The 25,714-nt window shown below is 39.8% G+C and overlaps 2 protein-coding genes across 4 annotated transcripts; both read right to left on the bottom strand.

The window, feature by feature from the left end:
* Positions 1-140: 140 nt before the first annotated feature.
* Positions 141-5,482, bottom strand: paf1 (PAF1 homolog, Paf1/RNA polymerase II complex component). Its single transcript, XM_023408525.2, has 14 exons — positions 5,251-5,482; positions 4,346-4,375; positions 4,121-4,213; positions 3,889-4,010; positions 3,720-3,786; positions 3,527-3,628; positions 3,323-3,428; positions 2,907-2,975; positions 2,532-2,635; positions 2,326-2,442; positions 2,063-2,191; positions 1,692-1,797; positions 1,030-1,114; positions 141-891 (listed from the first exon to the last, which is right to left on the bottom strand). The coding sequence occupies exons 1-14, from the start codon at positions 5,295-5,297 to the stop codon at positions 461-463; spliced, it is 1,608 nt and encodes a 535-aa protein (XP_023264293.1). The 5' UTR covers positions 5,298-5,482; the 3' UTR covers positions 141-460.
* Positions 5,483-13,412: 7,930 nt separating this feature from the next.
* Positions 13,413-25,397, bottom strand: taok1a (TAO kinase 1a). 3 transcript variants are annotated; one of them, XM_087174580.1, is made up of 20 exons: positions 25,314-25,397; positions 21,298-21,547; positions 20,285-20,356; positions 20,072-20,173; positions 19,916-19,961; positions 19,685-19,781; positions 19,465-19,578; positions 19,258-19,349; positions 18,930-19,023; positions 18,740-18,821; positions 18,455-18,622; positions 18,093-18,293; positions 17,831-17,959; positions 17,208-17,444; positions 16,978-17,106; positions 16,611-16,814; positions 16,233-16,472; positions 15,705-15,917; positions 15,316-15,498; positions 13,413-14,697 (listed from the first exon to the last, which is right to left on the bottom strand). In XM_087174580.1, the coding sequence occupies exons 2-20, from the start codon at positions 21,427-21,429 to the stop codon at positions 14,155-14,157; spliced, it is 3,078 nt and encodes a 1,025-aa protein (XP_087030706.1). In that variant the 5' UTR covers positions 21,430-21,547; positions 25,314-25,397; the 3' UTR covers positions 13,413-14,154. The 3 variants fall into 3 exon arrangements, with proteins under 3 accessions (XP_087030706.1, XP_023264288.1, XP_023264289.1); XM_023408520.2 differs by lacking the exon at positions 25,314-25,397 and adding an exon at positions 23,938-24,422; XM_023408521.2 differs by lacking the exon at positions 25,314-25,397 and adding an exon at positions 24,136-24,422.
* Positions 25,398-25,714: the final 317 nt, after the last annotated feature.

Below are 25,714 nucleotides of genomic sequence, written 5' to 3'. Positions count from 1 at the left end.
AATGTTTTATTGTTATTAAATGGAGCACAAATAATCCTATACTTATTGGACTAAATTAAGCGGTCACATTCACGGAATGACTTATAGGTTCCCTTCATTCACTAAAGAAGGAAAAACAACAACAACCTTTGACCACTGAGTTCCTTACAAAATGCCACCTGCAATTTATTATCAGTTTCAAAGCTGTAACATAATGACATGTCAATAGCTGAGAGAACAAAGACATTTTTACATGATACTATACTAAATATCTGACAGACAAAATCAGGGGAATGGCGTACAAATACCTACTGGTGCTTGGGCTAAATCTAAAAATTGGACTGAAGAGAGATCCCAGTCCAAAAGCAATGAGCATCTCGCTCACAAATTTCATTGGATATTTGCAATCATCAGTGTTTGTAGCTGGCTGAATATACAGATAAGATAGGTAGCCGTCGCCAAGCTGTCCGGACCACAGGTCTCATTCACTGTCACTGGCATCACTGGAGTCTGAGCCTCTCTCACTTCCACTTCCACTTTGAGCCCGGGTCTCTGAATGGTCACTGCTACGGTCGCTGTGCGCTGGAGACGCACTGCGACTCCTGCTGCCTCCTCTGTTCCCACCTTCATCCTCACTCCCACTGCCCTCGTCTCCGCTGCTCCTGGCTGAGTTCTTGGGCTCGTTGTCGTCACTGTCGTCGTCACTGCCAAAGATCTCCTCCTCATCTCGCATCTCTCTGGTCCTCTCCTCACCGCTTTCACTTCCACTGCCGCTTGCTTTCCTCCTTCTCTTCCCTCTGTCCTCATCCTCATCTTCATCTTCTCCCCTTTGTTCCCGCTCTTCATCCTCCCTCTCAGATTCACTACCAGAGTTCTCTGCCTCACTGCCGCTGCCCTTCTCTTTGTCATCACCTGCAGAAAACAATTCAAGTATCACACAGAGCAGATGGTGAATGATTTAGCAGACACACTGACATTACCATAGTATAGCCAATTCAGTAAAAAGTAAGTGAAGAGAACTGCAGTGGCAGAGTATAAAGGAAAACTGACCAGAGTCCTGCATGTCCTTATCCAAGTCCATGTCTTCCTCTTCATCTTCTGGCTCATGGTTCTCCAGCTGAGCTTTACGTGCTTCCTAAGAATCAAAACAAAGGGAATCATCAGTCACTGGTAAACAACAAGGTGCACTAAGGAGTGCAAGCTTATAGCTGTTACTACATATTAAATTATTCTGGTCACTTTTGTTCAGCTTACTGAAAAACATTATTAAATATGTATATAATATATATAAATGTATGATGCATATGAGAGAACCAAACACTGACTACATTATATGAAATGTTAAAATGCTATTCACAAATCACCTCCCACACCGGTGTTAAATTGCAACTACTTTGTTCAGTAGCTGAAATGTGTCAAAAGGACCAATTGTATTTGATCAATGTCACACCATTAATTTATAATGATACATACTGAACAATTTTCTAAACTCATGTAATATTCTTTAAAACAAATACAGTCAGATGTATTGTAATAAATAGTAACTTTTAGTTACGTAATTAATTTATTATAATCCACAAATTATAACTCAAAAGTTACACTTTCACCAACACATAAAACGACTGCCCGAAGTTTAAATGCACCATTAGATACTCCAAGCCTTGAAAGTGTAATGTTGATAAAACTGAGGGGAAAGTCACAAGAACACTCACCTGAGCTTCAAGCTCTTTCTCGTTCATATCTCTGTGCTTACACACCAGCACAGCATTTGTGGTCGACTGTGCTCCAGCCTTGGCTCTTCTTTTGCTCAGACGCACCCTGCAGGAGAGAGGAAAGGATGTCAGAGGACAAGGCCAATCAGCTTCCAATGAAAGCCCCATATGTCACTGGTGGTGCTGTTTGTTTTTGTGCGTTACTAACTGGCATCAAACTTTCTAATGCATAGCAATCAACACTTTCACATCCACACTTACTTGCTTGGTCTAACTGCACCAGCTGTAATTATTGCTATCAAAAACACTTCTCCCTTTCATCATGTTGAAGTGCAACAATAGAGAAGTGTCTTCTGTAATCAATGATTTACCTTGTCTCGAGCTCATTGTAGTAAACACCATCTCCATCTCTGAAGATAAAGAAGTAATTCTCCTCATAACCCTTGCTGGCTTTGTTCTTGACATTCCAGTTGTACTCCCTGGCTATCTTGTAATCATACCTGAAACACAGAAAATAAAATACATTATTACTTCCTGGTATACAATTTAAAGCAAGCAAATTAACACTGTTATTTTTAAATGCACTAAAAAAGATTTATTTTTGGTTTTTATTTGATGTAACATTTTTACTTACAGATCATCAGGCATGTAATCCATTCCCTCCTCACAGTCTCGCTTGCGCTTGCGAAGTGTGTCTTCATTGGGCAGGAAGTAGGCCACAAACTGATTTCCTTCCTCATCCATCATACCTCTGTTTTCAAGAGACAAGAAACATAAATTAGTATTTCAGCAAAAATGGTTTTTATACACACATCTGCACAACAGCTATTTTGTAGACACCTGATCATGGCCTGAGACATCATTTCCACTCCTGCTGGTCCTGATATGTCTTTAGGTGCAGGATCAGAGTCAAAGATGACCTGAGCACATGGGTTGATCCACATCTGAGGAAAGAGAAAATGTATAAAGCATAATTATCTAAGTCCATAAAGTGCCAGTTTGTCAACTAAAGTACCATTCGAAAAGGCAATTTGAGCAACATATTTTTACTGTTGCATATAAATTTGCTTTATTTTACTGTTTAGTGTTTATTATCTTTTCCCATCTCTGCACTTCTCCCACTACAGTGTATATGGCACGCAATGTGAAATCATCCCCACAGACTCCAAAAATCGATAAACTGGGTGAAATTATTTCTGTTAATAGCTCGCTCACCTTGAAGTCAGGGAATACAGGTAGTATCTCCACAGGAGTAACTCTGGGTTTACTGTAGTGCTGTGTAATCTGGAGAGAAACAACAAAACAACCACAACTTTATAAACCATGGCTCATTTTTCAATTACCTAACCACGCATGTTGACCATTTTGGATAATGTGCATCTAACAGCTGACCATTAAAAACAGTATCCTACTGTACAGAGCTGCTCCACAGCAAAAGCTTTAGAGGAAGATATCTTACTCATCCTAATATTCAGACATTTTCACACAATCCCCAAATGTGATGTTGCAAACCCATGAGGTCTTTCAATACCCAGTTTGAAACTACTGTCCATTTAGCTATTCATATTGCTTGAAGGATGAAGGATGTTAAACAACAAGGATTTGGCCAGCCTAGTTATATGTTCACTCACCGATTTCTGTGCATCCTCAAATGTTTTCTCAATAGCAGAAATCTGGCTGTCTCTGTCCTTGTAGATCTCTTCTTCTGTAAACTGTTGTTTGACAGAGACACCGATCCTGAACACAAAACATGTCTAGGTTAGACACACACACAAACTATATCATATACCTTTCTACTGTTGGGTGATTCAAGGTAAAATCAGTAAATAACTTACTTGACTTCCACTTTCTCATTGGAAACGCCATATCTGTTAAACTCAGTAGAAATATATTCTGTCTTTCTCATCCACGGGACCACTTTGGCATGCTGCTGTGACCTTTGAGAGGAGAAAAAAAAAAAAAAAAAAAAGTAAACCAAAAATCTCTGCATAAATTTAAAACATCAGGCTGTGTATTTAGTAGACTTGCCTCTTCGAACTGGATGGAGCCTGGATGTCCTCTTCCAAAAGTTTTTCATCAGCGGGATCCAACAATACTGACAATTTAAAAGATTGGCTCAGTTTACACAGATATTTGACCAAGACAGTCTCTGAAAAAACTAAGAATAGAATGTGGCATGTGATCACAAAAGACTTACTGTTGGGGTCTATGCGGTAGGTGTCTGGGTTGATGAGATCGATGGTGACCCCAAGGTCTGGCTCAGTCAGGAGTTCATGCTTGTGCTGCTTCTCTAGAGAAGTGGCTTTATACTGTACAAACCTGCCACAGCAAAAAAAACCCAAAAAAAACAAATGTTAAGACGTGTCTGTGTTTACAAGTGTTTACGTTATGGTTAGTGAGTGCAGAGGCAGATGGGCAACTGCATTTACCTGTGCTGATCAAATGGATATGTGATGAATTTGGGATCAAAAGGGATGTCGGGCAAGCTGTTGCAGTACTTCACACGACAGACAACTCCTGACCTGTTGTGGGCACAGAAGTAAAGGACAAACTCAGTTGTGGTTAGCCAGTCATTTTAATGTGCCTCACTTCAGATGCATGTTTCAAATTACTGTACATGGTAGCAAATACAAAACGGTGTTAATTCTACTCACCTCTCTGGTACAGTTCTGTGAGAGGATGGCCTATTGAAAGAGAAAAGAGCCATCCGTCAATTCTGTTACCACCTCTCAAACTACTGCTAGACTGTGACGTATACACTATACTGTGATGTCCTCCTCATGTATGTAACAGGGAGCACAAAAAATTAGAAACACCTCTCAATATAATGTAGTCCAGTACAGCACAAACTTCAACTATGACCTCAGTAATAAACATTTTAAGTGAATTCACATATTTTCGAAAATGTCAACAAAAGCTGAACATTAACTTCACAAATGTAAAATTTATGGCAGAGTTGTATATATTAAATTGCATAAGATTGTACTCCTGCACCTGACAATGTGGTCACTGAGTGTAGTACTCGTACTGGTACCATTAAAATGAAACGTAAAACATATTCTAGAGGACTGTGGGGTGCATTCACATTATCTCTAAGGATCTGCTCAGTTAACTTTATGTTAACCTCCAGATATTTGTTCCGTAAATTTATTAACGTTACTGTTAGCATCCAGACAGGCTAACATTGGTTAGCTTACACTACGTTTAGCTACCATTAACACAAAAGTCAGCCGTTGTATTTTCCACTACTGTAACCTATTATAACTGACTGAAAAGACTTAATTCACTTTTATAAGTTAGTAAACTTATGCTGAATAAAATTATTAATTCACTTAGCGAGCAGGTGAGCTTAAGTTAAATTGACGTTAAGCTTGCTTGCTTGTTTGTTTGTTTTTTTGGCTAGCTAACTGGCAATATTAGCTAACGTTATACACAACGGAAAACTGCGCAGCCTAATGAAGGTTACCGACTCAAGTTTGTTAAAACATTAACGTTAATACCAATAGTCAAATACAGACATCCAGTTCGGTTAACGAACTTGTAAAAAAATTTTAACTACCTGTGTCCGTCTTCTCGTTGAGCTTGTGTCTGAATCGTTGGAGCCATGTTTGTGACAAACTGCTCACAACTGAAGGCAAAGTTCTTTGTCTGCACAAAATAAAAACACTAACACGCCTGATGTCAACCGGAACCCTTGATCCAAGTGAAACTACACACGACTGTTAATTCTTACTTCTATCACAACCACAATGCATTTTTATTTTGTCCCGGCAGAATAGGGCAACGACCCGGTAGTGTTTGGAGACTCACAGCTCTGCGCAGATCTGCTTTATTGTGAGCGACCTCTGCTGCCCTGGCATGTGAGGTATTAGGCCCAGTGTTGCATACTCAGCAAAAACTTGTACTTAAAATACTTCCCATTCATTTAGCATATTGATAAAAAAAAAAAAAAAAACAACAATATTGAGATTCTTTGTCTCAGTAACAAAAGGAGACCAAAAGTATCTAGTGGTTTTGTTCAAATACAAACCCTTTAATTGACAGAGACCAAGATGGAATACAAAAATGTCTGGCAGACCAATAACCTTACAGGCTTGCAATGAGATATATATATATATATATATATTTTCAAAGTATAATTGAACTTTCATCTCATTCAATGGATATGACATCAACATATTATTTTGAGAGCGGATTCTCATCATAGTTATACCCTCACCACTATTATATTTCTGTCTTTAGACACACAACCACAAAATTGTGTTGCTCCTTTCTGAAAAAAAAAAAAAAAAATCTTAACACAAGGTTCACACAGGGCTTTCAGTCCCCTCTTGTGATCTTCATCAGCAGATGGTGCTTTTGCACTTGCCATGGAGATGGTTCAGTTATCACATGACCTCAGTGTGGAATTTCAGTCATGTAATAAGTAGGTGGTCTTATATCGAGCCAGAGATACATGACAACTGAGCAAAATCCATCTGCCGATAAAGACCACAAGATGTAGCTGAAAGTATTTCCAATGTTAATAATGAACCTTTAAGCTCAAATAATGTTGTTTTAACAGTTCATCTAATGTAGGTGAGGGTTCTCATAAAATCCTTGTTCAAACTATGAACTCTTTATCATCATATATCTGTTTGGTTCAGACTTACATCTAAACTCAAGTGTATGGCTCCACCACCTCCAATATTAAAAATGACCTCCTTGTTAAGCTTGTACCATTACACATACACCAAAATATCTGATAACTGTTAATGACATTCAAAGACCTAACCTATAACTGATGTACTGCAATCTGATATTTAAAACAAATATGGCTGCAGAAAGCAACAACTACAGTTGCATAGAACGGTATTATGATCAAAATATCATCTCAGTGCAAGTCTCAAAATGGAGTTTAAGAAATAAAAGAAAGATGCACTAAACTCATCCTTTGTATTGCATTTTCTGCTACATTCATTCTGCTTCCCAAAAATCTGAAAGTGAAAGTATAAATGTTACATCAGTGGGGGTGGCTCACGTCAATCGTTGAGGACCTCCCTCTATGTCTTATTTGTGTCTTCACATTAAAAGTGGGCCTACATTTACCTACACTATATTGCCAAAAGTATTGGCTCACCTGCCTTGACTCGAATATGAACTTAAGTGACATCCCATTCTTAATCCATGGGGTTTAATATGATGTTGGTCCAGCCTTTGCAGCTATAACAGCTTCAACTCTTCTGGGAAGGCTTTCCACAAGGTTTAGGAGTGTGACCAGTCTTCCAGAAGCGCATTTGTGAGGTCACACACTGATGTTGGATGACAAGGCCTGGCCGAGGTAAATGGAACGCACCATGATGGTCTCCGCTGTAATTCATCCCAAAGGTGTTCTATCGGGTTGAGGTCAGGACTCTGTGCAGACCAGTCAAGTTCATCCAGACCAAACTCTCTCATCCACGTCTTTATGGACCTTGCTTTGTGCACTGGTGCACAGTCATGTTGGAACAGGAAGGGGCCATCCCCAAACTGTTCCCACAAAGTTGGGAGCATGGAATTGTTTTAAATCTCTTGGTATGCTGAAGCATTCAGAGTTCCTTTCACTGGAACTAAGGGGCCAAGCCCAGCTCCTGAAAAACAACCCCACACCATAATCCCCCCTCCACCAAACTTTACACTTGGCACAATGCAGTCAGACAAGTACCGTTCTCCTGGCAACCGCCAAACTCGTCCATCAGATCGCCAGATGGTGAAGCATGATTCGTCACTCCAGAGAACGCGTCTCCACTGCTCTAGAGTCCACGCTTTGCATTGCATTTAGTGATGTATGGCTTGGATGCAGCTGCTTGGCCATGGAAACCCATTCCATGAAGCTCTCTACGCACTGTTCTTGAGCTGATCTGAAGGCCACATGAAGTTTGGAGGTCTGTAGCGATTGACTCTGCAGAAAGTTGGCGACCTCTGTGCACTATGCGCCTCAGCATCCGCTGACCTCGCTCCGTCATTTTACGTGGCCTACCACTTCGTGGCTGAGTTGCTGTCATTCCCAATCGCTTCCACTTTTTTATAATACCACTGACAGTTGACTGTGGAATATTTAGGAGCGAGGAAATTTCACGACTGGACTTGTTGCACAGGTCTTATCACAGTACCACGCTGGAATTCACTGAGCTCCTGAGAGCGACCCATTCTTTCACAAATGTTTGTAGAAACAGTTTGCATGCCTTGGTGCTTGATTTTATACACCTGTGGCCATGGAAGATATTGGAACACCTGATTTCAATTATTTGGATGGGTGAGTGAATACTTTTGGCAATATAGTTGTATGTTAACAAGGACTGTGCACAACTGTGTACAAGGCAGTCAGTGCAAAGGAAAAAGAGCTAATGCTTTTCATCATATGTTCCTCTGTCACATAACTGCAACAGCCCTCTATTTAGTGTCTTCCAGTTGACTTCTTGATCTCTTCCTGTCTCAGGTCTGCATCTCTGTCTGCATACTGGTATCAACTCTGTGGAGAGAGACAAGAGATTAGACCTTGCCTTTAGACACACAGTTCATATTTCAAAACAAAATGTCATAAACTCAATTATTCAGGGTCATGGCAAAGTTCATACCTGCTCAACATGTATATCATCGGTCCAGGATCATCTGTAAATACCCTGTAACATCAAAAGAATAGGTCCATTTAAAAATTATGCTCACTAACCCATGAACTAAGTACACACAACTCTAATTCCATAATAGACACTGCCCATGAGGTCTGAAGTGTTTTTCCATTCATTGGTTCAGGACAGGAGTTGAGGACTCTTAAGGTCTAATTCTGGAACTTATCAAGGAAACAGAGACAATGCTTTACCTTTCATTGCATGTCATTCAATGCTCTCTTCTTTCCCATTACTTCCAAAAATAGTTAGAACAAACCATTATGAATATGTGATGCACATAAATGAGTTAACCATGGACACACATCTCTTACCCATCTCCCCAGTGGTAAAATGCTCGGTCCTGGTAGAACATGGACAGAAACAGCCACACACTTATTGTCTCGACCCAGAAGATGACAAACAGGAACCATAGCGATGACAGCAGGACTTCACACAACATCCTGGAGCTCTGTGAGGACAGCATGCATGGAGAAGAAATAAGTGACACCTACTGGAATTGAGCTTATGTATATTGTGACTATAAAAAAAAATTTCTCCTGTTCTCTTACTTTTTTATGTCATTCTTTAACTCTGAATTGGGATTGGGCAATAAGACGATTTAAATGTGTCTACAGGCAGAAACTATTTTTTGGGTCTGTGACTAAAATGTTGCTGCTTTCAATAAACTTATTGATGACAGTGTGTGTGAGCGTATTGGACCACTTTTAACAGATGCATATACATAAAAGAGGAAATATGGTTAATAATGTGCTTGTTTTTATAAGTATTTTTTCTAACATTTTTAACAAACTTGTTTAGTATATTTCATACATTATAATTCTTATTCTGCAATTGGTTTGTGCTAATCAACCCCATGTATATTTGGTATTTGACACCTACAGTACACGATATAAAATACTGTCATAGGAAGTGGTTGAATAACTAATACTTCACAAACGTATTGTATTAAGCAATAACATTATGGGGTTGAGCATAATAATGTAGCTAAGCCAAAACAAGCAAGTGTTGTTTGGCAGTATATACACTATACATATATGAAATAATAAAATAAAATTCAATAGATATGTGGTGGCTGATTCGTAAAGTTAAACCTGATGTTTGAGAAACATTACCTGGCTAACCTCCCACTTTTCTGATTTTATTTTGCTTTAAAGTAAAGTTAGCAAAACAGTGTGCAAACATGTAAGCTAACGTTAAATGTCCACAAATCTGCAATACGACCTAATATCATTGCCCTTTACGAGAGTTTGTGTATCGTTGCAGTGATTCATACAGTTGTTGGTCAATGTTGTCGATGTAGGGAAAATGTTTAGTGTTAAACAAATAATAACGATGACTAACTTAGCATGCTAGTAAAAGTCCAGCTACATGTAGCTGTGCTAACCAGATAGCTAGCTAACAGCTTCTTATTTTAAAGCCGCTTGTTTGTGTAGTTAGTAAAGCAAAAACCATTCGTTTTGTCTTTAGCACTAATGATTACATTTAAATGCATATGTTGCATCGTTATTTCGAGGATTTTAAACCAATAAAGGAATACATTAATGCAAGTCACAATTTACAGCTAACATTAGTTAAATATTCATATTGTTAACGGGACTAGCACAAAGGTAAGTCGTGCAAAATGAATGTTGAATCTTGTTTTGAGACTACTTACTCAAGTCAAAGACTCTTGAGACGGCATTCCCTTCCCTTTCCAGGGTAGCTAATGCTAACATCCACTTTTGTTTACAATGCTCGTCATATATCACGTTGCATGTATTTCCGCTTCTGGGACCACTTCGCATTGGTTGATTGATTCCCTCAGAGGTCCTGTCATTTCTCTTCTGTCATGATAGTATAGTTGACACTATATCATGTATGCCACAGAAGCAACCTTATGTTGCACGTGAGGTCCAAGAAACACACACACAAGGCGTTATACTAAAATTACTTTATTACAGCTGATTTCTGTTCAATATCCCTCTGCCAACACAATGGTATATATAATACAAACAAAATAGTAAATTTGATCCTATTTTTATTGTTTTGTGAACCTTTTTACACAATTTAAATCCACTTTTAGTACTTTACCATCTCTTGTGTAGTATCTTCATAATCTCTCTGACATTCAATAACAATCTCCACCATCTATACATTTTAATACAGGTTATGAGTTGTAGTGGTAATGTGCCAAAGAAGAATACTGACATCTTCAAAGAAATGCAATCTCTTTTCATAATTTGCCTGTCACCACAACATCTTTTCAAGCCTTTTTACTTTGGGCACTAGACCAGAACCAACTTATTTTTATGTATCATACATGTCATGCCATCAGCCCAATGATAAAACATGGAGATGAGACAATGCAGTGGTATCTGGGCTTGGCAACTCAGGTATGGCACAGTGTTTGACCATAGAAAGGATCGCCATTTTCTGTTGCCGATTCTCATTCAATATCCCATATACTTTCAGTCAGTAGGACAAAATTTGACATCAAAGTTTAAGTAAAAAAAAATTAAAATAACAAATAAAATCCAGGTTGGTGGAGAGGGTCTTATGACTATGACAATGATTGACAACAATATCCAGACTCCCTCACACACAACGCAGACACAAAAGTGAACAAAAATTGTGCACACAAACTTAAGGTTGGCATGTATGTGAGGTTTGTTTGGCCTAACATTCAAACTCTTGGCCTTTGCTTTTGACTTAAGGTAAGATTCCAATAATGATAAATACATTCCCCTTTATCAAATATCAGTAAATCAGAACAGAAATGATGAATGCAACCTGTTGTGTTACAGTAGCTGGAACTAAGGACTTGGCATAAAAAAACAAAAAAACAAAAATGAGTTTTGGGACCAAACCATATAGAACTTGTTATAATGCATACTTTCTAGGTAGGATATATACACATGGGAAATGGAAATCCCACCTATTTAAGAAAAAGACCCCAGCATTTTTGTGTCCTCGAGTATGATAGGAATATATATCACAGTATGACATTCAGAGAGAGCCAGCATCTGAAAAGTTGGCTCTGAATCAGAGTGGAATGGGGACAAATTGTCAAACATGTGCAGAGCGGGAGAGAACAAACTCTGCAGTAATAATGCTCAGATGGCCCGGTGACTAAATAAATGGCATTTATAGGAGATGACAGCAAACACATGCATATGAGGCATTTGTTTCTGTACACAAAACCAACAATATCTTCCAATGAGCTATGTCCAGACAACTCAAAACCACTTGAACTTTGAGAGCAAAAGGTTTGCTAATATCAATGTGATCTGTCAGTTAAATAAAGTTAGTTTCAGAAATTATTTTCTTAAAATGCAAGTTTAGTTTTTAAATGTTTTCTTTAATACAATATACACATATGAACATTTAACTCCAGCTTTGTGATTCAGGGGAGCATATATTCTTATTATCTATGAATAATTATCCTTAAAGGCCTTTTCATCAAAGTGTTTTTAATCTTCTGTATGGAAATGTGAAACCTCACATGAACAGAGAGGCTGTTAAAAGTTTAAAAGGGCACTGGCTTCTCCAGTGATATTCTATCAACCAGAAAGAAGCAAGCGAGCAGAAAGATATTATTCAGATAGGATAGGAACTGCTAGAGCTATCAAAGAAATACCTAAGTGCTTTTTGACACATTGATTTTGTATTTGGCCATTTTTCCAGCGTGTGCGTTGACTCAATTTTACATTTACATGTATATGCTACAATGTCATCATGCGAGCGTGTGCTTGATTCAGTCACCCTTGTACCTGGGTTCTGCTGAGATGGTGTATCGTTTATAACTTAGCACCCTTCAAATTTTTAGTGTTACTTAACTGGGCCCCAACATTTTTTTCCAACAGTGTTGTAGTTTTTTTTATTTATTTTTTTTTAGTAGTGCCAAGCCTGCTGTCATGGTCATAACAATTACCTTACACTGCCTGCCTGCACATAATGGGCTCTCTTCAGTTAACTCAGTTGAACTTGTTCTATAGAATTTATAGCCAAAATACATCTAAAAAGTCTGCAGCATCCTCACATCCTCTTCTCATTCAAAATCTGCATGAACACAGGAGGACATAACCTACAACAGCTACAGTGAAACCCACATTCAAAACACAGTAAAAGCTGCAGAAAGGGGGAAATGCTTTCACTTACATATTTTGTTGCCATTCACTAAGCCTTGACCGTGTTCAGGAAATTGCTCCTAAAAATCACAGCACAGGTTAGCTTGACTCCTCAACTTAACAACATGCGTACCAATAAAACACTCATCTACCAGGTGCTTTGCGAAAAGAAGTCAGATATTAATTTTACACATATTTTGCTGTATAAAGTGCTTTGAAAAAGGCAGCAGTTTTAAAAAGGCACTAATAAAAATCAACAGATCAATAGTAGGATTGTTTTAAAGGCAAATGAGTTTTTTCCCCGCACAATTCCTCCTCTCAACATGTACAATGACATTCTCTGTAATGCAGGGGTTTCCAAGTTCACCCCTAGAGTACCGCCACTCTAAAGACCTAAAACCATAGTTACAGATATGCACAAGTAATTATCTATTCCTCAAAATCTATAACACTTAAACCAACTTTACTGCATACACAGTGAATATAATAATCTGAAAAAAGTATTTGGGATCTCTGTAACTAAAATCACAGGTGTTAAAATAGACTGAACTAAACATACACTGGCACTGATTAGAAGTGGTTGATGAAATTTTAAGTATTAAACTATAAACATCTAAGATTTTTATAATCAAAGGTTACAAGGCACTGTAATAATGTAGCATAAGCCTTAAGCAGTTAAGATTAGTTTTTCTGGCTCTGAATTTGTAAAGTCTCATTTTGGCTGCTGCAGCAGCCAAAATGAGACTTTACAAATTCAGAGCCAGAAAAACTAATCTTAACTGCTTAAGGCTTATGCTACATTATTACAGTGCCTTGTAACCTTTGATTATAAAAATCTTAGATGTTTATAGTTTAATACTTTAAATTTCATCAACCACTTCTAATCAGTGCCAGTGTATGTTTAGTTCAGTCTATTTTAACACCTGTGATTTTAGTTACAGAGAGATGTGTATAAGAGACAGACAAGGCACTGTAATAATGTAGCATAAGCCTTAAGCAGTTAAGATTAGTTTTTCTGGCTCTGAATTTGTAAAGTCTCATTTTGGCTGCTGACCAGGAAATCAGGTGAAATAAAACTATATTTGAAGGAGGCATCTAATTTATCACAATGACCATTACAGCAGGCTGGTATCACAACAGCAAAGCAAATAAAAAAAATCTTTAGTTAGGTCTGCTGCATTTTTAACCATCATCAGAGAATTGGCCAGTGTATAAATGAGTAATGAATTGGGTGAGTCAAGGAGATGGGCGGGGGGTCCTAAACAAAACAGTGATTGTTTGATATACCACATTTCTAAGGACATAGTTAACACATGTCAAAGGCTTTTTAACAGTGTTTCATGTGCAAAATGAGAGCAATGGCTGTAAATAGCACAAAACATATATTCTAAAAGTTCCATATGAGAGAGCTGTAAATAAAAACAAATGGGAGTATTATGTGTTGACACTCAAATTGCTTATGTAACATAAATTTAAGGATCTGTATGTGTGCCGATAAACTGCCGTGAGGACGGGCTGTGCCTTTTCCAGCCCTTTTGACCTGAGCAACATTTATTTAATCACACATCCACATCTGTACACGGGAGAAACGAAGGGGAAGTGTCACAGAGAGAGACAGAGCAGCAGAGCTCAGCCAACACTCTGTCCTGCTGCGTTTGTTGGATTCTACATCTCCACGCTCAAACTCTGACTCCATGGCTGACGGGGGATCTATGTGTAGGAGAGGTGTGACCCGTTAGATATTTGAGAGGTGACACTGGTACTCCTGCTCATGTTCTGCTCACTGCGCCCTCCTGAGGATGTCCTCCCCATTGCTTGGGGGCTGTTCTGTACACCTCCACTGCTGCGGGAGACCAGGGCTCCTGCTGATGGGTGGCCCCACGTTGGTGGGCCCCCACCTCCCTGCATGCCCTGCCCCCAGCCCTGCTGCATAGATGCCCCTCCTGGACTGGAGTGATAGTGGTGATGGCTGCCTTGGTGGCTTGACCCTAAGCCTGAACTCCCACTGCCCCAGTGTGGCCCTTGGGAGCTCCCAGATGGGTGGTGGTGCTGCTGATGGTGACTCCAACTCCCTGAAGCCCCAGGAAAGCTATTGCTAAGGGCCTCTGGGGAGATGTTTGATAGCACCATGTTGCTGAAGCCCAGGCGCATGCTCTCTGAGTCAAAAGCCTCAATTTCTCTGGCTTGACGTTCCAGCAGGCTCCGGATTCGTTCCAAGCGTTCATTCTGCAAGGACAACATCTCCTCCTCAATCTGCAGGAAAAAATTGTGAATAAGAATATTTATATACTGTATGTGTTTATAAACTGTAACAGAAATCATAACATAAATGGTACAAAAAATGATTTTTGGACTAGATAGGAAGTAGCCTGGACAAATAGTATCCCAAATGGAACAGAGATCATTTTCTCCTAAACACACATCCAGTGTAACGCTGCTCAAGAAATGCACAGGTGTAACCAATATAATTAATGATAGCTGCGTTCCATTTAGCTGCTTCAGTTCCAGGGTCCTAATATAGTACATACTATTAAAGGCCCAGCACAACCATGGTACAATGGCACAGGTGTTTTCACTTATTTGACCTAATTAGACCTCTCTAGGACAGAGTGGAGGTTTACAAACTGTGCTGTTGATTTTGTCACACCTGTTACAGCTGGATAAATTACACCTATACCTAATTGCACCTATATCAATTTTATTAGTAGCCTACATGGGAGTCCACTGACCTCCCAGCATAGCTTTGACCACCTTTGACCAGAATAACTGAAAACCTGTGTGAGTGTACTCAGAGTAACTCTAAAACTCAAATCTTGCCAATAATAATGGTCAGACCAGTGTAAATCTCAAGAATCATTTATAAAAGGCAACCTTCTGTTCCAGCAGGGCCCGTCGAAGTGACACCCTCTGCTCCAGGTCCTTCTTCTCGCGGTCATGCTGGGCATCTGTCTGCATCTTGATCTTGCTCTGGTAGGCGTTGAGAAGCTCCAGCTCCTGCTGTAGCTGCATTCGTAGGGCTTGGCACTGAGCCTCCTGAGTCTCATCCAGACGGAGCTAAGGACAGAGAGATGATCACAATCAGGGTCCAAGGAGTAGAATACATACACAACCATTACTGATTTGGACACATCCTCTTAAAAAAAAAAAAAAAAAAAAAAAAAAAAAAAAAAGTAGCAACATTTAATATGGGTGGTGCCTTCATGGACATGGTCTTCCTTCACAATTTTAGGATTCTACATCCTTGGCATAGCCAGACTCACCGCCTGAGTGGAAAGCATTTCATTGATGGAGTGGTCATACTGCTCTGCCAAGATGGCGAGTTTGCGGTGCTGCTCCTGCTTTAGCCGTTTAAGGACAGCCTTGTGCTCTGACTTTGGTGTGGTCTCCAACAGATGGTTCCTCAGTGCTTTGTACTGCCTGGTCTGGATCTTACAGGTGTCCTGGAACTGCTTCTTGATCTGTAGCTCTTTGGACTGTGTTGTGGAGAAAAGTGATTCAATTATGCATATCTTTATATTCAAAAGCAAACAGTGAACAGCACAAATACATTTGCCCAACCAAAAGGGGGGGTAAAAGCCGTACACTCATAACCCTAATGCAGTCTTCGTGCTCTAAATTCCATGCACCATGCTTCACCACATTTTGGCTTACACGAAATGAGGAATATGTCAGCAGGGGTGAATTGCTTATTAGACAAATCCTGCAGGTACCTAGAGCATCAGTATCATTAAAATGAGCACATCTACTGAAAATTCAATGTACATAGATGCTGACAAGCTTATTCTCACCTTGAGGCTCTTAGGTTGCTGGCGAACCTCCATAACATGTTTGCGTCGTAATTCCCTCTCCCTCCTCTTGTTGTACTCCTGCTGATTGGTGAGCTCCGTCTGGTGCTGCAGGCGGATCAGCTCAGCCCTCGTCTTTTGGATGGTGTTGAGCTGGCGGAACTCCAGCTCTTGCATGGACTCATGGTGCCGGAGAAGCATGGCATGTTCCAAGTCCTTCTGGGTCTGACGCTTGTTTAGCTCCTAATTATTTGCACATGCAAGGACAAACAACACAGAGATGAGATTTTCACCCAAGATAACTCCAAATTTTTGTTAAGTAATTAAACAGTATTTGTAACATTTGAAACCAAGAAGTACAATGTAGGAGAGAGTACTGACCTCTCGCACTAAGTCCTGTTCAACATTGTGGCGAGCAATCAAGATTCTCCGTTTGAACCTGCGGCACTCCAACTCAAGGTACTGCCTCTGTTTGCGCTGTAAATTGGCCTCCTCCTCTGCTTGGAAATGTTGGAAGTTCTCTTTCTGCTTGGACAACCACTCCTGCTTTTCTTTCTTGGGTGTTGACTGGTTTTCATTCAGCTCCTAAATGGAAGAAAGATTACAGGTCACTGGTAGAACTGACTTCATAGTACTGATTGATGTATATTTGCTAACAGTAAGTAAGCTGAAAGACACCCTTATGGAGGACAATATATATATATAATATATATATATGTGGAGTAAGAATATAAATTGATCTGCCTGCCTCTTTCAGTTGCTCCTTGCGAAGTTTGTACTCCCGTTTTTGGGATTCTAGGAAACTGTTGAGCTCTTTCTTCTGCAGACTCTGGATATGCTGTTGGAACTTCTTTTCATCATTGTTAACAGTTTTTGCCTAATGGAGAAATGCACATCATAATCAGTTTCATCTATGCAAAATATTAGCCAGAGTAAATGCTAAATCTTTATGAATACATAAATGAGAGGAAATAATACATCTTTCTCCATCGACGCCTGGTGCTTCTTGATCAGTTTCTCCATCTCCTGCGCAAAGCTATTCCTCTGGTTCTCCAGCTCCTTGTCCAGACGGAGTCTGTGCTCATCCATCTCAGCCTTCAGCTTGTTTTCCAGAGCCATCAGCTGTTTCTGGTGCTGCCGTCTCATGCGCTTGTAGCCCAATATCTGCTCCCTTAACTCAGAATCCTGCTCGTGCTCCTTAATCTGGCGAGTGAGCTGGAAACACAAGACACAGATTCTCTTCATATTTTTTTTGGCTGGAAGTGCAAGTTGTTGAAAGAACAATATATATATGTGAAGCAACTACATGCATCATGTAAAACTGAGGTATTAAAGAAAATATGAAAAAATTGACACTTATTTTCAAAGCATATCCAAGCGCATAAATGTTTCAAACTGGATCATGGCACTGATTTTGATGACATACAAAATTACAACTTTCTAGCTTTGAAGCAAAAGCACTCACTGATCAATAGATTTTTGTCTTTTAACAACCCATTGAGGTTCAAAATTTCCAGCAGGTACACAAGCAGCTATTTTAGTTATCAAGCAGTTGTTTTAGCCAACTTCTTATTTAACCCAAAAATAAAGTGTGTCGTTACCACTGAGGCTGTGCGTATAGTGGCAAAGTGTTCGCGGTTTCGTTTTGGCCGTGGAGTTTGTGCAGGTGGTGACTGTGGCTCAGTTGGCCGGGTGTGAGGTTCTGTCTCTTGATTATATGTCTGTTCATCCTGAAGGGGACACAAAAATGCACAGAGGAACAACATATTAACAACACATTACAATTACCAATTTTAAACAGTGAACACGATAAGACACTAAAAGACCTGGTTTTATAAACAGACCAGAACCTTAACTTCTTACCGGTTTCAGGTGTATGACGGAGCTGTTGGACATGACAGTGTGGTCTCCCTCCATGTCCACCTCACTCTTGTCATCACCTGCATCTGTTAGACTGTTGACAGAGCTGCTCTGGGAACTGGCACTGATTGACATACTGGGGATTGATTGGTTGCTCCCCACGCTGTTCACTGTACCTGTCCTACCCACATTGTGTTCTGGCTCCTAAAAATGACATACACAGCAGACGGTAACAAAGTTACAACGAGGCTCTCTAATAGCATGGATGGATATAATACTATAAAATACAGCATTGCTAAACTGGAGATGACAGATAAAGAGAGATATGCAGGTTAGCAGCAGTTGAAACATGTCACATGACAGACCTCCTCTTCATCTTGTGCCTCAGTTGTGGGGCCATTGTGGGCTTCCTGAAACAAGATCTTCTTCATTTTACGATACTGTAAATTGTCCAGCTCTCGCACTGCATCCTTAGTCCGATTTATCAGATCTATCAGAACCGAGTCCGGTCGTTCACGTTGGACAAATGCGTGCTAAAGGAAGGACACAGAAAAAACCTATTATATTAAAATCCTGAGTTCTAATGTGGCTATAAGGATTAACCATGAAACATAACATTGCTATATCATAGCCATTTTGCTGATTCGTACCTTTAAGAGCTCTTCAGAGTTCGGCCTGTCCTGGGGAAATTTCTGAAGGCAAGAATCTACAAAGTTTCGGAAATAATCCGTCCTAAAGTTGAGAGATGAAATGTAGAAAAAGCATACATAGTAGTTATTCTGTGGACTCTGTTTTTAAGAAACAATACACTAGCTCTTAAAAATTTAATTCTAAACTCACCATTCACTAGACTGCAGCGTGGGGCTCTCATTCTGTGCTATATGGTATAAGGCACTCATTGCATTCATGTTGAACAGTGGAGGCTTCCTCTCAGCTACAAACCAAGTAGCAGGTTACACCAAGGAGTCAGATGTGAAAGAAAATGAAATTAGGAAGAGGGAGAAAGAGCAACATGATTTAGTTATTGACTGATTAAATGAGCACAATTAATGCTGGCTACAATATGTTTGTAAAAGTATAAAGACAGATGTGTGGATGTGAGCAGTGCAACAACAAATGAGGTCTAAATGTTAGATGTGAATCAGGCCATATACAACAGTGACTATACCTAATTCAATGCAGGTTATTCCCAAAGACCAAATGTCCACTTTTCCGTCATATTGACCCTCATCCATAGCTAAAATGACTTCTGGGGCCATCCTAAGAGAAAAAAAACAGACAAAGCACAATAAAAACATATGTGAATGGCAAGTTGATGAAAAATGTGCCACAGTGCTGTGAGAGGAACCTTTAAAATACATGTTTTGTAACTTACCAATATGGAGTCCCAACAAAGGAGTTTGCAGGACAGGCAATGGAGGCAGAACCAAAGTCTGCTAGTTTTACCTGCCCTGGCTCCGTCAGCAAGACGTTTCCCGCTTTGATATCTCTGTCAAACACAGAAAGAAAGGATTATAACTCGACACAGACAACAGAACGCCTGAGGGCATAAGCATTTGGTGCCCCGCATGCTCCTGAACACTTGAGACACTCACCTGTGAATCATGTTGTGGGAGTGAAGATAAGCCAACCCTTGAAGAGCACCATGGGTAATTGCAGCTATTTCAACTTCTTGCAGAGGTTTCTTGTGAACTGGAAGGGATACATTCACCAACAGAGATGTAAATTGAGAAAAAAACTAACAAGGATAAATTTGAAAAGGGAGACTACCCTATCTGCTTATAGTCATACAGCCTCGAAAAAAATCACAAAGGTTTTCAACTCACCTTCTAACAAATCTGAAGCCGAGCCTAGACAATACTCCATAACCAGCTGCAATGAAAAAAAGAGTGTTCTGTGTGAATTATGTATTTTTCTCCTCTTTATTCATCAGTGGGTAATAAAGTGTGGTCATCATCACTGTCAATTATGTTGAATCTTACCCAGGCAGTGTGCTCTCGCAGGTAACATCCTTTGTACTCTATGCTGTTTGGGTGTTGTATTCTCTGCAGGAATTTCACCTCCTTGATAATGTCTTGCCATTTCTGTAAAAACAGAAAAAGTAGAGCACTATAACAACACACGCAATAACATTAATGTGTAATGTGGTAACAACTGCTTGTTAACATGCTGTAGATTAGTGAAACCTATCTTACCTCAGTGGACTGCTTTCCATTATAGGACATCTTCTTGATGGCCACCACCTCATTTGTCCGCACATCCCGTGCCTGAATGATAAGCACATTACATTTTGGTGTGATTATCTTCACTTAAACTTTACCAATTATAATGAATGTTCTTTTTAATCTCCAAATGTGTTTTTACATTGTTAAATCGATGGTCACTGGATATGACCTCACTGCCCAAACCATCATGAAAACACCATCTGTATTTGAGACTCAGCTAAATGATTCACATTAGAATTCAGACTATGTAGAATCAATGTAGCTGTTTGGGTAACATGGCATTGAATAACAGAGGTCCACTCTCCAGTTAGACAACCACCGGTATAACAACAAATTGGGACTTGTGATACAATTCTCAGTAAGCTAACTGACATAAGCAATGAATGCTTCTAACAAATCACCCACAAGAGCCAGGTCACACCCACAATATTACATTTTAAAAGATACTGAGACAAAAACACACCATCAGAATCACAAAATATCACGATAATTGATTTTGCTTACTCAATAATTTGCTTGAAGTCAAGTGTTGACTGTTGTTGGCTGACACACTGATACAGCGTCGCTACAACAGAGCTGCGTGTCTAGAATCATTCTGAAATACCAAAAGTCTGAGACCACTTTCATATTTACTTTTGGACCCCACTGAAATGTTTACAATGATCTACAAGGCCTTTGAGGTTCAATACAACAGTGCTCTCAAAATGCAGAATATTGAGAAAAAAGAATTTACCTAATTTTCAGCAAGGTAATCATGGCAGCATTCATTTTATCCTCTACACTATGATGAAGATGTAACAACTGAATTTAGCCATTCATGTAGCTCAGTGGTATACAAGAAACTGCCCTGACAGCCCTTAAGTTTTTTTTGCCAAACCCCTAAGTGTCCTCACTGGGGATGCTGCATTTTTTGATGCAGCTCAGGTGTCAGAAAAAACATGGCCTTAGGTTCGAACCTTAACCTTATATTGTGAAATACTCACGAAATATACAGCACCAAAGCTGCCATGTCCGATCTCACGCAGATCTGAGAAGAGCTTTTCTGGGTCCTCCTTGAAGAAAAGTTCAGCAATTTCGGGGTCCTTCAGGCTCCCCGCCCGACTGCTGTTGGGCATAATGGGGAGTTGGGGGGCAATGCCGCTGCCGCCAGCAACTATCTGGGTCTGCGACAGCGACTTGAAAGCCCCCACCAATGGCTCATCTGCAGGACAGTGGTCTCATATGTGTTCAGAGCTAAAAGTACAAGGAGAAACAAGAATGAGTACAATGGAAAAAATACAACAGCAGCAGAGTGGGTTAACCTAATGCATTTATATGTCCCCACTATAAAGTACAGGGCATCAGAATTAATACAAGTACAATATGCTCGAGAAGGGGTTTCTGGATGTTCAAGATACACACATTCACTACCTTATTATGTTACAGTGAGAGGCAATGTTAAACAAATGAGTGAAACGTCAGTGTAAAAATCACAGCTCTCTGACTGTCTATGTTTGCAATAACAGAGTCCATTAACCCGAGCAAGAGAAGGCGACGCAAAACACAATGTGAACCATGATGTCAGGTGCGAATGTGGAGAATGGCCAGTTGGAAATCCTGAGGTAGCAAGAGATAAGTCTCCTGTTTCCATGGTAACAGCAACTACAGTAAGGAAATCAGTGGGCTGTGTCCTGACAACCTCCTCTCACACCTTCAGTGACTGGTATGTAGAAAGACAGATGTGATGAGGATACAAAGAACCAGCTCAAACAAAGAAACCGAGGTAACAACACTATGTTTCACTATGAGATAGATGCCTGAACTGAAAGAAAGCATTCCAGGGATAGGACTACTTGTTAAACCTGTACTTGGTAAACATACCAAACATTGTCCATGTAACCTTCCTACAAGTGATTAAGAGTCAGTTCAACAAAATTACAAACACACACACACACATCACCAACAGCAACAAAAAACCCATCTATTCCCAATTAAGATATCCATAGACACAACATCCCATTTGAATGCAGATTTTTTTTTTTTTTTAAGGTCAACTCACCCTTTGAACATACAGAAACTCCACCGTCAGACTTAGATTTTAACTGTTTGCTGCCCATTAAAAAGTTTGTTACACAGCTTTACTGCTGTAATACAGATGTAGACTGTAAAAGATCACTGAGGAAAGTTTACTGAGTACACGCGGCTCAGATGATCAGCTGCAAACAGATGCAGAGCTGACGCTAGAGTCACAAGACTTCTTTCCCAGCCTGGGAGAAACAGCCCCCAGTTCAAGCAGACATCTTTTGTCTCACAACTACACTGAACAACTCACTATTCCACACAGATGCAGCCACAGCCCTGAAATAAAGCCTCATTACCATGTGAGACTGTGCCTCTTTATTGCCATTGTTCTTTACTACATTGTTACTCTTGAATGAGCTTTGTTGTCATATCTCATGATGGCATTTTCAACTGTGGACACATGAGCACAAAAGTGAGTGATGATAACTGATACCTTCATAAAACACCCTTGCGTTCCAACTAGCACACACACACATGCACAAGAATGCAGCAGGACAGGACAACAAAGCTGGAGGGCTGGAATTCCCAATGTATGCCCTCTATGCGCTCAGCATTTCCTGTTCGCACAGCTATAGGGAGGTAGGACTGGGCCCTGGTGAACACTGACTACTGATTATCTGTCTTTCTTGACTTAACAACAATGGCATACTTTCAGACATACATTGCAAATTTAAACACAGTAAAAAAATGTTTTTTATGCTTTCATTTCATACAGATAATTGATCTATATAAAATGCAAGTGTCATCACTTCTTGGAAATCGGTACACAACTAAAACTTATCAGTAATGTAGGTCAGTTAAGTAATTTCCCTTTGGATCTCCAATCCATAGTACAAAAAAACACAATTACACTGTGTCAACCACCAGTGTTTCCTTTATCTTTACCACCCATGTCAAAGAATAGAAACCAAAGACTAATCTTTTAGTCAATGTATGTTTATGCACAGGCCTACATTACAGTACATTAATGAAGTGGCAATTGGGCCTAATCCAAGGTAGGACAGGTAGACACTTGTAAATACAGTAGTTTTATTGCTCTGTAAGATTTAAATCACTGTTCAATTTTCAATATTTGTCTTAGAGCAACCCCACAAATATCAACTCTGGGTTAGTAGCCCTGCCTTACCTGCTGCGTTGTAACCTAAGTTACCTGTGGCTAGGGAACACCTCACTGGAGTTACAATATAAGTGGAATTAGGGAGAGCACTTAGTGGGATTTACTGAAAGTTGTCACTTTTCAACCGCTGTTTCAGTTGTCACACAAGAAAGTCAAACTAACCCAACAACACTCTCAAGCGTGCGCAAAAAAACCAGACTGGCCAACGTTGACTGTAATGTTAGCAACCCAGCAAACTTAACGTTAGCTAAGCTAAGTTACGTGTCATATGATGAAACAATCCAAGCAACAATCACAGCGTGTTTACTACGTGAAGAGTTGAGTAAGTGCGCGAACGATGTTAAATTAAACCAACTTTAACAGTCATTTATCAGAAACTGCTAAATTAGCAGGCTAACCTGTGTGATGTTTGCTAAGTTAGCTTAGCCAGTTAGCTGAAACTCACCCTCTTCTGACAGGCCAGGTTTCAGCGCTTCAGATAATGTCGTGTAGCATTAATTCAAAACAGTTTGGGATTATAAAAGTATTCTTCCGGTTTCATCCCAGTTGCAGCAATTTCGCCCGCTAAATTCATGTGATTCTTAACGCTGTCAATCGATTATAACATACAGATTTGTTATATATCATATGTTAAAATCCCCACCCTTGAAGTAACTGGGGTGCCAGAATAGTCGAATCCCACTCCCAGGCAGGTCCAAAGATGGCTGCCGAGCGCTCCACCGCCGCCTCCCTTCGTGAAAATACGTTGGGGAGAATGTGAGGGAAGTTCAAACCCCACAAAAACACCCATAAACAAGCCGCGACAGTATCCGCGATGTCGTTACAAAAACGGGAGATTTAGCCTAGCACACTGGCATGTTAACTACTTTGCTGCTTAGATATGCTGTAACTCTGCCTGGCTGTCCGTCTTCCCTCGGCATAGTGCGAACAGCAGTTCCGCCCTGCCTGTTGCAGTAAACTCTCTCTGACCCAACATCCAGAGGCGGAGACACTGGAGCATAATTTAAAAAAACACTCTAAGGCTATAATATATAGGAGAGCAAATACTGAAGACTGAATACTGACCTATATAGAACTGATTTTATTTTGTGGACTTTTGTAGTTAGTCTATTGAAGGTGGCATAAGAGTAAAGTTCATAGCGTCTAAATAGGAAAGTTTCATCCTCTGGAAAGCATGGAGGTGGTCTTTACTTTTCATTGTGGTCTACCAATTCTGTTATTTTATCGTTATTTCACTGGCTATTTATTTCTTACATACAAGTGGAAATTAATGGTCACGGCCTCATTAATAACACAGTAGGATAATTCATTCTCTCTGTACAATAAATATCAGTAGCAAGATTTCTTTCAGCAGTGTTCAAACATTTTGGTTCATAACATTGTTCATTTTTTTTTTAATTTAATTTCGGCAAAAAAAATATATATACCTGCCAAAATTCATGTAATGCTGACCACTTGTAGTGTTGATAGATTATGGACAACACCAGAAGAAACAGACTTTGGCCCAAGAACACATGAAAAAGCAAGGACAGAAACTCAGGGATACATTAATTTGCTGTGTCACTGGCAGTGAATCAGCTTTGCAGCAGATGTCAGCTTATCTACACTACTGTGTCAAAAAAATCCACAATATCATTTTGTTGTCATCCTGTTCTGCACTTAAACACACACACAGACACACACACACAGACACACACACACAAACACATTCACAGATGCATACTTCCATGGTCCACATCATGGAATTAACCAGTACACTACTAACACAAGCGGTCTACCATTGGCTACTTAGCAAGTCCACTGGAACAGAGTGTTACGCACCTTGCCCTGGCGATCCTCCTCTACAGTAGGCTTTGTTGTTGAGGGGCCAGAGAATTAATCTCAAGGCCTTCCACTGTATTTTTCCTGAGGATTTACACCAGAATAGCTGTCAGCATCTTTAACTGCACACTATGCATCATCTTAAGATAGAGAAATATCGAAATCAAACATTAAATGGTATCTAATTTCTGAAAAAAGTTTGGGATAATCTGCAGCGTAAAAATTGCGCTCTGGTAGTGACTAGGTGCAAAAATGATACTTACAGCATACTTCTAGAATCCTTCATCAGCAGACAGAGATTATGCAATTTTCCCCTTCAGGCAGTGCATGATAGTCAGCAAGTTCAGTCTCTCTCTAGCCATCAGCTGCATGGTAACTCAGCCTGTACAACAGTCTTTCTG

This window comes from Seriola lalandi, unplaced genomic scaffold, assembly GCF_002814215.2.
Source record: "Seriola lalandi dorsalis isolate HSWRI2012SDOR001 ecotype SW California unplaced genomic scaffold, Sedor1 jcf7180002054365, whole genome shotgun sequence".
NCBI classification, from domain to species: Eukaryota; Metazoa; Chordata; class Actinopteri; order Carangiformes; family Carangidae; genus Seriola; species Seriola lalandi.
Note: the sequence above shows the minus strand (reverse complement) of the source record. Positions and strands in the feature narration are given on the sequence as shown.